The sequence below is a fragment of the Lampetra planeri genome, chromosome 10 (assembly GCF_965212315.1).
Source record: "Lampetra planeri chromosome 10, kcLamPlan1.2.h2, whole genome shotgun sequence".
Classification (NCBI taxonomy): Eukaryota; Metazoa; Chordata; class Hyperoartia; order Petromyzontiformes; family Petromyzontidae; genus Lampetra; species Lampetra planeri.
The window spans coordinates 5,892,637-5,905,441 of NC_136116.1; the positions used below are offsets into that span (position 1 = coordinate 5,892,637).

Genomic DNA, 12,805 nt, shown 5'->3' on the forward strand with positions numbered 1-12,805 from the left:
TCCTACATTTCAAATTCTCATCTATGCAATTTATCTTCTTGGTTCTTTCGGTAAAGTCACGTAGAAGGGAAATAATAAAATAATAAAAATAAAACATAATAAAAAAATTCTCACGACGTTTCGACCACAACGCAAGCAGCCGTCCTCAGGTGAAGAACAGTCATTCAGACTCTGTCTTCTCGACAGACCTGTTCTTCACCTGAAGACGGCTGCTTGCGTTTTGGCCGAAACGTCGTGAGAATTATTTTATTCTGTTTTATTTTAATTATTTTATTATTTCCATTCTACGTGACTTTACCGAAAGAACCAAGAAGATGAATCCCTGCAGTCACGAAAGCTTTAAATCGAAATTCAATGCAATTTAGTTAAACATGACAGTACAGGACCCTCCTTAAGAAATAGTCTTGAGACCCATTGAGCTATTCCTGGAAAAACAAACAACTGATATCATCATTTGAGTGGGAATAGTGGTATAGTGTACACTGCTGGATGAACCTGGAAACCTGACTTTGAATCCTGGCCACGGCTCATAGTTGTGGAGAGTGGGACATGAACTTGTGCTGGGCGCCATGGTGGCGAGATGTTAACTACTCTTGCCTGGTATACAGGAGGTCGTGGGTTCGATCCCTGTATATTTGGAGTTTCCATGTTCTCTCTCCCCACGGTCGCGTGATTTTTTTCTCAGGGTTTTTTTCCTCCACATTTTAGAAACGTGTGTTTTGAGTATTAAGCTGCTATAAATTTCCACGGGATTAAATCACTTCGTTGAGTAATCATTTACAATAGCCAAGTCGCTTCTGACAGGGAGCTGCTTAGCTCAGTTGGCCTTACCTCGTAAAATAAAAAGAAAATAGTTTAGTTTTATACTCTTAGTTTTTTCGGTAAAGTCACGTAGGTAAAACATTGAAATACAAATAAATTAAAATAATATAATAATAAATCACGACGTTTCGGAGGCAACACAAGTCTCCGTCATCAGGTGGGACCGTCACAGCCAGATTTGCTGTATCAATACATTTTTATTAATTTTAATTTCAATGTTTTACCTAAGTGACTTTACCGAAAAAACTAAGAGTATGAATCCTTGCAGTCACGAAAGCTTCAAATCTAGTTTAGTTTTAGTTTCATCCTCGACCCCTGTCCACCACCTGACACTGACCAGGAGGTTGAGATACGGTCATGCGACCCCCACACCCGACTGGCAGTGGGTTGCCGAAGGGCTGTAAATTATTTTTTATTGTAGAAAAAAACACGTATAATAAATGCTTTAATCTTGACTTGAAGCTTTCGTGACTGCAGGAATCCATACTCTCTGGTTCTTTCGGTAAAGTCACGTGGGTAGAAAAAAGAATCAAATAAAACACGACGTATTCTTAGGTTTTTTCGGTAAACACAAGCGGCCGTCTTCAGGTGAGAAAAAAAATGATCTGCTGTTGTGGCTTTATATAGAAATTTACACCTACTAAAGACGATCTAATTCTGTGCACAATTAGGTTAACTTTAAATCTAGTTAACTAGCCTTTTGCCCGTCCAAGGACGGGTGTATTTCAGTAAATCTAAAACTTGCAAGCGAAAATCAGACCACGACGTGATATATTCATTGCATCCAAGCGTGTGCAATTTGTCAGGGTGCGGTGACACAGACTTATTTCATTTAAAGGTTATGATCCCATGTTCATCATGACGTCTTTTTTACTTTGATGTCTCAATAGCGTTACGGAGAACACGTGACGTGGGGTTCTGCCTTTGTAGTGAGGGTTGTGAGTTGACGCCGAGGAGGGGGGAGGAGGCGCCTCGCCCCCCATGTGGAGTGACGTCACCCGCTAATTATTATGAATAGGGGGAGGGGGGTGTCCATTTGGAGGACGTCACCTGTTCATGAATATTAATGAGGGGGCTGGTCGATGTGGAGCCCCGTCACGCGCGTTAAGGACAGACATTCCTCGGTGATTATAGTCGTTATAACGAGGATGTGGTGACAACATTAAATGTGATTGGCACAGTACTGTCACATTCTCTGTAGATTATAAATTATAAATGTCACTTTATTGTATAGCAATACTGAGCAATGCGTTGACGGAGCTTCGAAGATAAAATCATAATATGCTTAAACGAATTATATTTTTGATATCCAAAGGGTAAACACAATCAAGAATGTTTCACATCCAGACAGCACAGATAAGAGAAGAAAATACCAAGAAAATGATCTCTCATGCAAACATGCGCACAGTGATTGTGATCTAATGGGTAACTTAATTTGTCAAACTCTAATCTCAGTGCTGCGAGGCTGCACTGCATGTGTTTGGCATACATTTAAATCCTGGAGCATATTTTGGAATTAAATGCCTGGGTGATTGCTCACAGAGCTTTGTTAATCGTATCGAGTGTAATGCAGCTGATTCCGTTGGCGTCAGCTAGGTGGAATACGCAAATTGGCGTCGGACCTAGGGTGCTCGTAAAATTAAACATTATTGATGGCATGCGACTGGCATGCACCACACTGTTTGCAGCATACCCCAGCACATGCGCAACTCCAAAAGGCCATTAACATTCACGCATCACGAGCGTTTGCTTGTTATATATAGAAAAAAAAATTAACCGTTAAACTGCTGGCGTTTAAGTGTGAATTTTAATTGCGGAGCACGTGCTAATGTCTGCATTATAATCTTGTAATCCAGGTTAAGTCCACATCACCACGCGTGCTTTGTGTGAACAACGTGGTACTTTAAAGACGTCTGCTGATTTCAATTGCAAAACTCTGCATTAGTACAATGGCTTCAAACTGGCTGGAGTTTAGATATGGAAATGGTTGCTGTTTCGTGAAGACTCAGATGTTGAATGAATCATTTATATTCAATCGTCTTTTCAGCCTCAAGAAATTTGGCAGTCAAAACAGGCCATTTAATTATGTAGTTTGTTGTCGAAATTTCCTTTTGTTGCTTCTTTTATACAAGGCAATTTAATTTACAGAACTCAGACCGACAAAATGCAGCAAATGTTAAATGTAATTTATAGTTGTGAGTTGAAATGTTCATCTTGACCTAAAAAACACGATGGATTGAATTTCAAACAAATTTTGTATTGGAAGCTAGATATTACAAACGATTTGCATACAGCAGTTGAATCCAGCCGCGATATAAATAAAATCTGACCATGCATGCCAACACTGAGCAAGCAATAGTTATTCCTTATTTAACCAGATGATAAGCCATTTCAGACTTTTTAATCTCTTGCATGGGAGACTTCCGTAACCTCACTGGCGAATCATAACCGGAACAGTGAAACCGACGCCAATCCTCTGACCACCAAATAGACATGCGAACACTGCGAGGGAGTTAACGTGTTTACTTGTCAGTTACAACCTTCCCATCAACCAAGACCTCAACAATGTACATTGACCGTGGACCAAAGTCACGATTTCCCTCCTGGAATTTCCATTGCTGTCACCATTCTAGAATCTCACCCAGATGTGGAAGAACGCTGGGAAACAGAGTGGAACAATGCAGACATCCAGAATAAACACCTAATTCGGGACTTAAACATCGGCACATCTTGGCTTTAAGACTCCTCCTTAAAGACATTGGTGTAACCATCAACCGCATCAGAACATCAACAGGCCCATGTGCACATTTCCTTCATAAATGGAAAATTTAAAACAAGCTGCAGTGCGATTGTGGCCAACCAACCCAAACTATGGACCACAGAGTAAACCACTGTAGTCTGTATTCTTTCAACGGAAGAACAGCAAAACTACCCAAACTCACTCCTGAAGCCCTCACTGTGCTACGAGACCTGGACACTATGAGATCTCTTTTACCAGTGGCAAAATATAGTAGTAGGTTTTTACCCTTTTAAACCGGTACATAACTGACACCTTTATACAAGGCATCATGTTTGCAATTACCACAACACAAGTAGTCAAAAAAAGCAAACAAAAAGAAGCAACTCTGATAATGATAATAATATGCACTCTAAAGAAAGCCGTCTCGGGTGTGGACCAATCAACTTCAAGGACAGTGCATATTATTATCATTATCAGAGTTGCTTCTTTTTGTTTGCTTTTTTTGACTACTTGTGTTGTGGTTATTCCAAACATGATGCCTTGAATAAAGGTGTCAATTTTGTACCAGTTTAAAAGGGTAAAAACCTACTACTACGAGACCTGGACATTTGCATTTAGCTCCTCAACATATTTCCATACGAAGAATAGAACTAGCGAATCACATTCATGGGACAGACTGGTGTTTTTTTGTGTATGTGTATATGAATACTGATCACGAACAACCCTTGTAGCGATCTATTTTTTACAGAAAGACCCAGTACGTCGGTGCGTGCCCACATAGCAGAAGTCGCAACCGGGTACCCGATACCCGTACCCTACCCGATACCCGGCTACCCGTACCCGGCCGGGTATGGGTACGGGTACCCGTTTGCGACCCTGGTGCGGCCGGGTACGGGTACGGGTAGGCCGTGAGTGACTGGTGAGTAACCGTTTGTCACTCATTTCCCAACGTCTTGTCTTTTCTCACAATTTAAGTTCCTAGAATCAACCCACCCGCGCCTGCAACATGGCTTCATCCCAGAGGTCGCAATCGGGTACCCGTCCCCGTACCCTATCTGATACCCGGCCGGGTACGGGTAGCCGGGTATCGGGTAGGGTACGGGTACGGGTACCCGTTTGCGAACCTGGTGCGGCCGGGTACGGGTACGGGTAAGGAATCAAAACCCGTTTGCGACCTCTGCCACTTAGTCCTGTATTTGTAACTGCCACGTGCAGTGGTGGAGTGAGAAACCCACCGAGGAGGACAACATCTCCTCCATCTCATCTCAGCAAGCAATGAGGTCGTGTGCCCTGTGTGTCCGTGACAGGCAGAGGGACACCAGCAGCCGCTGTAAACACAGAGAACCTCCCTGACCTCTCCACTCTTATCTTTGCTGCAGGAGATGCCCCCTACTGTACCCCGGAGCAGTACACGGAATGTGCCCGCCCTGTACTCGGTACGTACAACACAGGCACCTTGTGCCACCTAATGATGAACACATAATCCCATGTAACACTCACATGTCTTGTATTGGCTTTTGTGGATAAGGGTTTCTCTCCGTTTTTTTTTACTTTGTGGGACTATGTTTTTATTCGCATTTTCATTCGAACTGTTCTCATCGGGATCGTGTCAGGAGATGAAATGTCCTTTCGGAGCACTTCCAGAGTGATGCATCACCATGCAATGAACAAAAAGCGCCCACTGAGGATATACCACAGAAATTCATCTGACATCTCTTCAAGTGACCTTTTTATATGCACACTATGGGGCATACTTTCCAATTTTCTCTTTGACAGAGCAATGTTCAACACACGTAATTCAACCTAATAAAAAAAATAATTGTCAAAGCGATGGTTTATCCGCATCAAACAAAATACCAAATTTAACATGAAGGGTTTTTACTGCAGTCATTGGTGATTCTTCTTATATCTTCTTCATTTAATAACCTGGTTTAATCACAGATATTTGTCCAGATTTGAACCCAGAATCTCAAAAATGTTGGCTCAGTTCAATGACCTCTAAGCCGCCCAGCCACTTCACGGAAAATATATTTTAAAAATAAAGTTTTGCCAAAACAATATTGAGTACATGTAATGATCCATGACAGCTTATAATGAGTTTGTGTACGATATTGCTTTTACGTTGAATGGGTTTCATAGATTATATATGGTTTATATTGTGTCCTTGCCCATAACATATGCTAAACCAGCAGCATTTGTTTAACAAACCTGATTACTGCTGATGAAACCAAAAATGTTGAAATCGGTCCAGAATTTGTTTGCTTAAATAAATTGTGTTCTTGAAAGACAATGGGCTGATGAACTTAAACATATTTGTACCGATATGTGGACACAGAGAGTGGAGTGGTTCTGCTAATGTTTGTTTCCTTGAGGACCACATTGCAGCTGCAGCTATAATTCTTTGCCAGACGACCAGAGTGAACCACTATCCCCTTGTCTGTCACAGACGTCTTGGTGAAGAGGGACAATGACTTCTGTTTATGCGAGACGCCGTGCAACATGACACGCTACGGGAAGGAACTCTCCATGGTCAAGATTCCAAGCAAGGCCTCGGCCAAATACCTGGCCAAGAAGTACAACAAGACAGAGGCGTACATCGCGTGCGTGCACTTTCTGTCCCGATTGCGATGTAACTGGTGGCTTTTGGCTAATATCTACACACACACGAAGTCTGTGCCCACGACTGTGAATTCGTGAGAATCATCTGAAACGTTGTGTTGATATTGGTGTACCCCAATCTCACAAGAACATCACATAAACGTTCCTGTGTTTTTGACATTTTCAGCAAGACGAGGGGCTGCCATTGTCACAACGGGATGCATGACATCTGAAATGTGTTCTCCTTTTCATAGGGAAAATGTGTTGGTGCTGGATATCTTCTTCGAAGCCTTGAACTATGAGACGATTGAGCAGAAAAAGGCTTATGAGGTGGCTGGACTGCTCGGTCAGTGTTTAAGCACCTTCATACACGCATATTGCTCACCTTCATACACCTAACCCAGTGGTTCTCAACCTGGGTTCGATCGAACCCCAGGGGCTCGGTGAGTCAGTCTCAGGGGTTCGGCGGAGGTTAAGACACACACCCAACTCATATTATTGTGCACCAGTAAAACATATACCTATGTTTTGAATTTGAAAAAATCATATTTTATTTTTCCAATTAAGAAGGGTTCGGTGAATGCGCATATGAAACTGGTGGGGTTCGGTACCTCCAAAAAGGTTAAGAACCACTGGCCTAACCTGTCCTGGTTTTCCCAGGAGCGTCTTCTTTTTGAGGTAGCTTCCGGGAAATATTTTAGTCTTTCCCCAGGACATTAAGTCCTGATTTTTTTGTTGTTGTGAATTGTGTAACAGTATACCACTCACAACAATGCATCCACGTGTCGTTCTCCCCTATCCTGGTAAGTTTTTCACGGCATGTCCCATCTTCTTGTACCTCGAATGTTGCCACCTTACCTACTTGTACCCTTTGATGGGAAGCCAAGGCAGTGTTCCCACACTCCCTGTGGTATGGCCATTACATGCATCAGTTTGATTATTATGCACACAGCGCTCACCCTAAACAATGTGTGCCGGGGATGACATCTATTCGCCTCTGGAGCTCCACACGCAGGGAAATACCCATAATTCCTCGGCGGTGACTTTTGACAGTGAGGAAAGTGGAATAGAAACACTTAATCTACTCGCTTTTGCAGACTGAAACAAGAGAAAGAGTTTTACGGCTTGAATGGCGCACCTTTCTACCGTATGTTACACGAAGCGATTTCAACGTATTTAGCGGCGTGGTGCCCCAATGTACAAGTAAATCAGCAGATAGCAAAGCGTGTGCCAAATTGTCTCCCTTTGTTTACGCCGGAACAAACAGTAACTCGTAAGGTGGTGTTTATTTTTTTTTATCAGAGATGATGTTTTAAGTCCACACACTTTAATTATGTTTTTTTAAATATATAACTAGCTTTACTACCCTGCTTCGCCCGGCCGCCTTTGTCTTCCCATTGGCGATGTTCACACACCACACGAGTTACTCGTTTGAGGCTGAGTCGCTGGGTTCATAGCGCAGCGCGCTAACCACTACACTACCGCTCCCCACACACACACACGCGTGCGTGCGTCCATAGGTACACACACACGCGCTTGCTGCAGATACACAACTTTCAGGGTGCGTACGGCAGTAAACGACTGAAATAATAAAGCAATGCTGCGCGAAGAACGCCTGAGACCTGCAACACATTTGTATGGCACTTTACCCGCGATCACACGGGTCACATGCCAGATGTGACGTCACAGCTCACTTGCCGTGCACAATATATGCATAATTGCGCCCCCCCCCCCCCCCCAAAAAAAAATATACAAAAGTCTATTTTTATAAAGTTTTCATGCTGTCCAGTCTGGAAAGTACCCACATGGCAAATTTCAAGTTTGTTGCATGTCGGGAAGTACGCTAAACATTTTGAACAGATACACATATTCACAAATTTCCCTTTTATAAATATAGAAGATTGTATCATACCCACTGAGAACTAAATGATTGTTTCATTTGCATTCATTGGCTTCTAATAGCGTTTTGCAGTTGCAGTTTACAACTATTCATGCGTAATTTTCTTCTCCAGTTACTATGTAATTATGCGGTAATTACAGTTTTGTTTTACAGTCTTTTATAATATATTGCTAATTATTTGAAGTAGTTCAGACTGTAAACTACTGTCTGTAATATTCTTATGTTCTGCTAAGAATAAAAGTGTGTTACCCTCATTAACCTCGCAATGCTTGTTCTGCCAGAGATTTGATTATAGGGTTGACATTCAGCCAGTCATCACAGGAGGGGGACGGGGCGTGAGGGGTGGGGCAATAGCGCATTTGCTCCCAGAACGATAAACACCTTGGGATACAAATATATATATAAAAGCTGCTGGACCGCCTGACTGCAGACAATAAATTAACCACCTGTGGTGGCGGTCTGTCAGTTGAGTGTTAAGGAAATCTTGGAATGGAAGATAAGCTGGGTTGGAGAAAATTGGAGAAAAAAAAATATAACGGGAATGCCAGAGATGTCTTCTGAGAGGTGGTCCACTCAAAATGACCCGGGCGGTGTTGAATGAGCCACGACCGCTGTAGACTTCACTTTTCGTCATCGACAGATCTGTGAGTGTATCAGACTGCCTGTGGCATTCCACGGATTTTTATTTTTACATTTGTTTTGACCACATCATCAGTGGCATGCTTTCTAGTTTACAGTATTGGGCGGTGATATTCTGCAAAACAGTGTGCGCCAAAAGGAGGAAATTACTGCAACGCTGCATTTTTTTTTAATTGAGGCCATTACTTTGAGCAAATGTCTCATGGCGGGTGTCCATGCTGGACGCTGTGAGCCTTGCTGTGCAGGTCCGTCGCTGCCACTGCTCACTTTACTCTGCTGTCATTATTTACATTTTTATTATTTATACGTGAGCTACATGGCCAGCCGCTTCGTGCAGTAAGAAGCCACCCGTCGCATCGCAAGCATCGTCTTATAATAATTACACTGCCTGGCAGTCAGTGCAGCCAGCGGCCCAGCCCATAACAACGCCACATGGCTCCCGGTGAAAAAAATAAAACGGCCATTTGGTGAAGCCCAACCGATTGACGGCGTTCCCTTGGAGATTGCCTCGGGTTATTTTTTTTTAATTAAGATTAACATAAGCTGAAAAAGTCAATCCCTGAAAATGTAAGTCGGTTCATAAAGGGTATCAGATTATGGGAGATGGAGTAAATAGGTGTGACCGAGTGAGAGAAAAATAACTGATCTCACACCCTTCTCGCATTCTTACACAAACAGGGGACATTGGAGGACAGATGGGCCTGTTTATTGGGGCCAGCATTCTGACCATCCTGGAGATATTTGATTACGTGTATGAGGTAAGCAATGCTCAGTCGTTCATGCATGTGCAGCCAAGACTTTTCCCTGATGATACACAGAATGCTGTAAATCACAATGTTGGATTTGTTGAAATGTGTTGGAAATGTCCAATATAGAATTTGCCATATATGACTCACATTTATATTAAATGTCTTGGCTCTGCTTTATTTGCTGAACCCACTGTATTATTAAATGTACAGTAACGTTGACTTTAAACATTCATATAAGCAATACTGTGATAGCAATTTTTACTTCAACATTTTTGTAAAAAGCAAAGCATATTTAAAGAAGTACTGTCAATCATTAACGTACACACATGCACAGATCTTGGTGCGTGAAAACATTGTATATTTGTAAGATCATGTTTTATTTATGAATACCTTTAAGTTCTCACCCTGCATTATTTCCATATTCACATATATCATTTGTCTTCCATTTCAGTTGATCAGAGACAAAATCCTCTTCTACTTTCGAGCCAAGAAGAAGCAAAAGACCGAAAGCAAAGACACCTCCCTGCCCATGACGGTCAATCTCCTTCTCTCCTCTCCTTGCAGTTACCTTTGACTCCATGGTCTGCTATGCAGTCCTCAATGAGCTGTTCATCTTGGTATTGTGCTATATAGTGCCGACTTTCAGACCATTCTAGTTCTCGCTACCGACCAGACTAATGCCTGTTTGCAGGCCAGATGCCGAGTCATCTTGTGCCCACAGGGACAGCTGCCACTTGGGAGTGCGCTTGCAAATGTTTAAGATGAGATGTGAGATGTAAAGTGCTCTGAGATGCCCCGGTGCGATATCAAACACATTGCGTTCTCATACATGTCAACCCATATTCATACGTAATTTTTCTTCCGATTCAGTTGATCTGAGACAAAATCCTCTTCTACTTTGATGTCAACCCAAAGGAGTTGTGTTGACATGTATGCGTGAAACCCCCGCTGAAAAACCTGGGTGGAGGGAGGAAAATGTATTATTATTTTTAACACAAACCAAAATAATATAAAAAAGAAAAAGAAAACTCTACATGCAAGTAAACGCGAAGTGCTACCCAAATGAACATTATCACAGCACGGTCAAAATTGTCACTACGTCATTTTTGTCCTGAAGTGCTGCACCGTCAGATCTTCGTACACCCCTGATGCCACCAGTCATGCTAATGTCCCATCTACAAACCGTGCGGAAAGCAGCTAATCGTTTTCCTAGTTGTTGATGCCAGGACGCCGTCAAACTCGAGTTGTCCACCGTGGCAAACATTGCGAGGAATAGATCTCGTGTCACTTTTAGGTGGCTCCGTGTTTTGCTCTCAAGCGCCGACTCTCTGAGTAATCCGTGCAAAGAAACATTTAACTGTCACGCAGCAGGCAAGGGCGAATCTACTTTTAGAGAAAAGAGCGGTGGTGCTGAGCCTTACACAAGACCTGAATCATCGGCAACAGCTGCACTGCAATAAACAGGGCTGAATGTATTATTCCAGGTAACCGAACAAATAACATTGCGATCCATTGCATGGCCGTGAAACACTCAAAATTGTGGGTATCGAGGGTAGTCCTTGAGACATGACATATATGCCTTCGACACGTGCTCGATGATTGGTGAACATGCCCCAGGTGATGTGCAGTGATGATTCAAAGAAGATACAGATCTTGTGTGTGTATGTGTATTTCATGGCCTCAACGTGCACATGGCCTGGCACAAGCAACGTGGTCACCTCACCGCCACTTAGTGGCGAATGGCGGTTGTTATTGTATTCCATGTGTTTACCAAGTGTGTGCAGCATGCAGGAACCTGATTTAAATTGGAGAGAAAATTGGTAAATGTGGAAAAAATTACTGTGGTGGGCCGTGGTGAGCGGAGTTTAGGAAGCTCTGCTGCAGAGCATTGCTAGACACTAGGTGAAAATTAACTTAATTAACTACAATAATAAGTATGGCTGCTTTTGAAGTGTTATGCATCATATCTATAATGAGACGCACTGAATGACAATGCAAACTTAGCCTTTTGAAAAGGTGTCTCTATTCGAATTTCTGATTTCCTCAACGTTTCAACAATAGCTACAGTTTCTACCCAGACATCTCTTACCAATTAGGGCACTTTGAAGATGGTGTAAAAAAACGGGGCCCACAGGCTGGAGGGGTACTGGCACCAGGCTATGAAGAGGGCTATGAAGAGGGGGCTGGGCACCCATCTCATTCCTTGCACTAGAAGCCCAAGCCCACACGCCGCTGTCCCCTAAACCACAAGTGAGTGAGCCGAGATTACGTGTAACGCCACCGGATTCGCTGCCGAGCTCCTGGGCACTCCACTCTACATTGTGCCAAGCGACCCGTGAGAATGAATGTCCCTATTAGCTCTCACTGCGTGTTTTTTTTCATATCGTGCCGCAGGATATTTGTCAATGATGTCAAACGTTATGCTCTGCAGGTTCGGAGCGTCTTCATGAACTGATGGAAATGATAGTTCCTGCAGTCTTAAAAAAAAGCACATTCTGACAAAGAATTGCATGAGGATCGAAATATAGAACTCAGCTCCCGAAGGAGCTCCAAGCACGTGGAATGAAACGTCAGACATCATGCCGGACAACACTCGGCACAGCCCGAAAGCACAGCGGCGACACCCTACGAAGTGGTAACGTCGTCCCCCCTGTGCCACCCACCCCTTTGCCACCCACCCGTGTCCGCACAGGGCCCATGCGAGGCGCTGCGTGGCCACAGTGAGAGTGCCGGTTACGCGGCCAGCATGCTGCCCCCCCCGCACCACCACCACCAGCACCACGCCTTGCACCACCACGCGGGCGGCCGGCCCGGCTACGAGGACTTCACCTGCTAGGCGTGGGCCTCGCTCTCTCGCTCCGACGCCCGCTCCACTCCGCCTCGCCCCACCTGAGCGTGGCTGACACAGCTCCTGGTGGGGCGTGGGGGGTAAATGCACCTGGAGGGGAGAGTGGCTGCGAGGTGTTGGCGGCGCCTGAAGACCCCGGGGGAAGCGAGGGAGGTGGAGCACAGGCGGCGCGGTGGAACGGGCTGCCCGCAAGTCGCTTAAATGAATGGCTGCCAACAGGCTTTATAAGTTCACAATGTGGCCATGTTGAGCGGTGGCTGCTGGGAATGTAGGGCAGAGTGGTTGGGGAGTGTGGAGGTGGGGGGGACATATTCTGTGTAAAAATATAATTGACGTTAGCCCAATTGTAACCACGTAAACCATCACTGTTCCACGTGCCATGTCGGGAAGCTACCTCTGCAGAGGATACCCCTGTACCTCTACTCGTGGTGATAAAGGTTTATTTTTTTTCTTCACATTTGGTTACAATCCACTAATTCTGTATGGAGTAGCACAAACGTGCTGCATTA

The 12,805-nt window shown here is 43.9% G+C and overlaps 1 protein-coding gene across 1 annotated transcript in view; it reads left to right on the top strand.

Annotated features, from left to right (window-relative positions):
• LOC144721133 (acid-sensing ion channel 1-like) overlaps positions 1-12,603 on the top strand; it is a 117,857-nt gene extending 105,254 nt beyond the window's left edge. Inside the window, exons 5-10 of the mRNA XM_078598528.1 lie at positions 4,942-4,998; positions 6,009-6,162; positions 6,415-6,506; positions 9,378-9,457; positions 9,900-9,983; positions 12,141-12,603. Coding sequence (XP_078454654.1) covers positions 4,942-4,998; positions 6,009-6,162; positions 6,415-6,506; positions 9,378-9,457; positions 9,900-9,983; positions 12,141-12,284 — 611 coding nt within the window. The 3' untranslated portion in view covers positions 12,285-12,603. The remainder of the gene's footprint in view (positions 1-4,941; positions 4,999-6,008; positions 6,163-6,414; positions 6,507-9,377; positions 9,458-9,899; positions 9,984-12,140) is intronic.
• Positions 12,604-12,805: the final 202 nt, after the last annotated feature.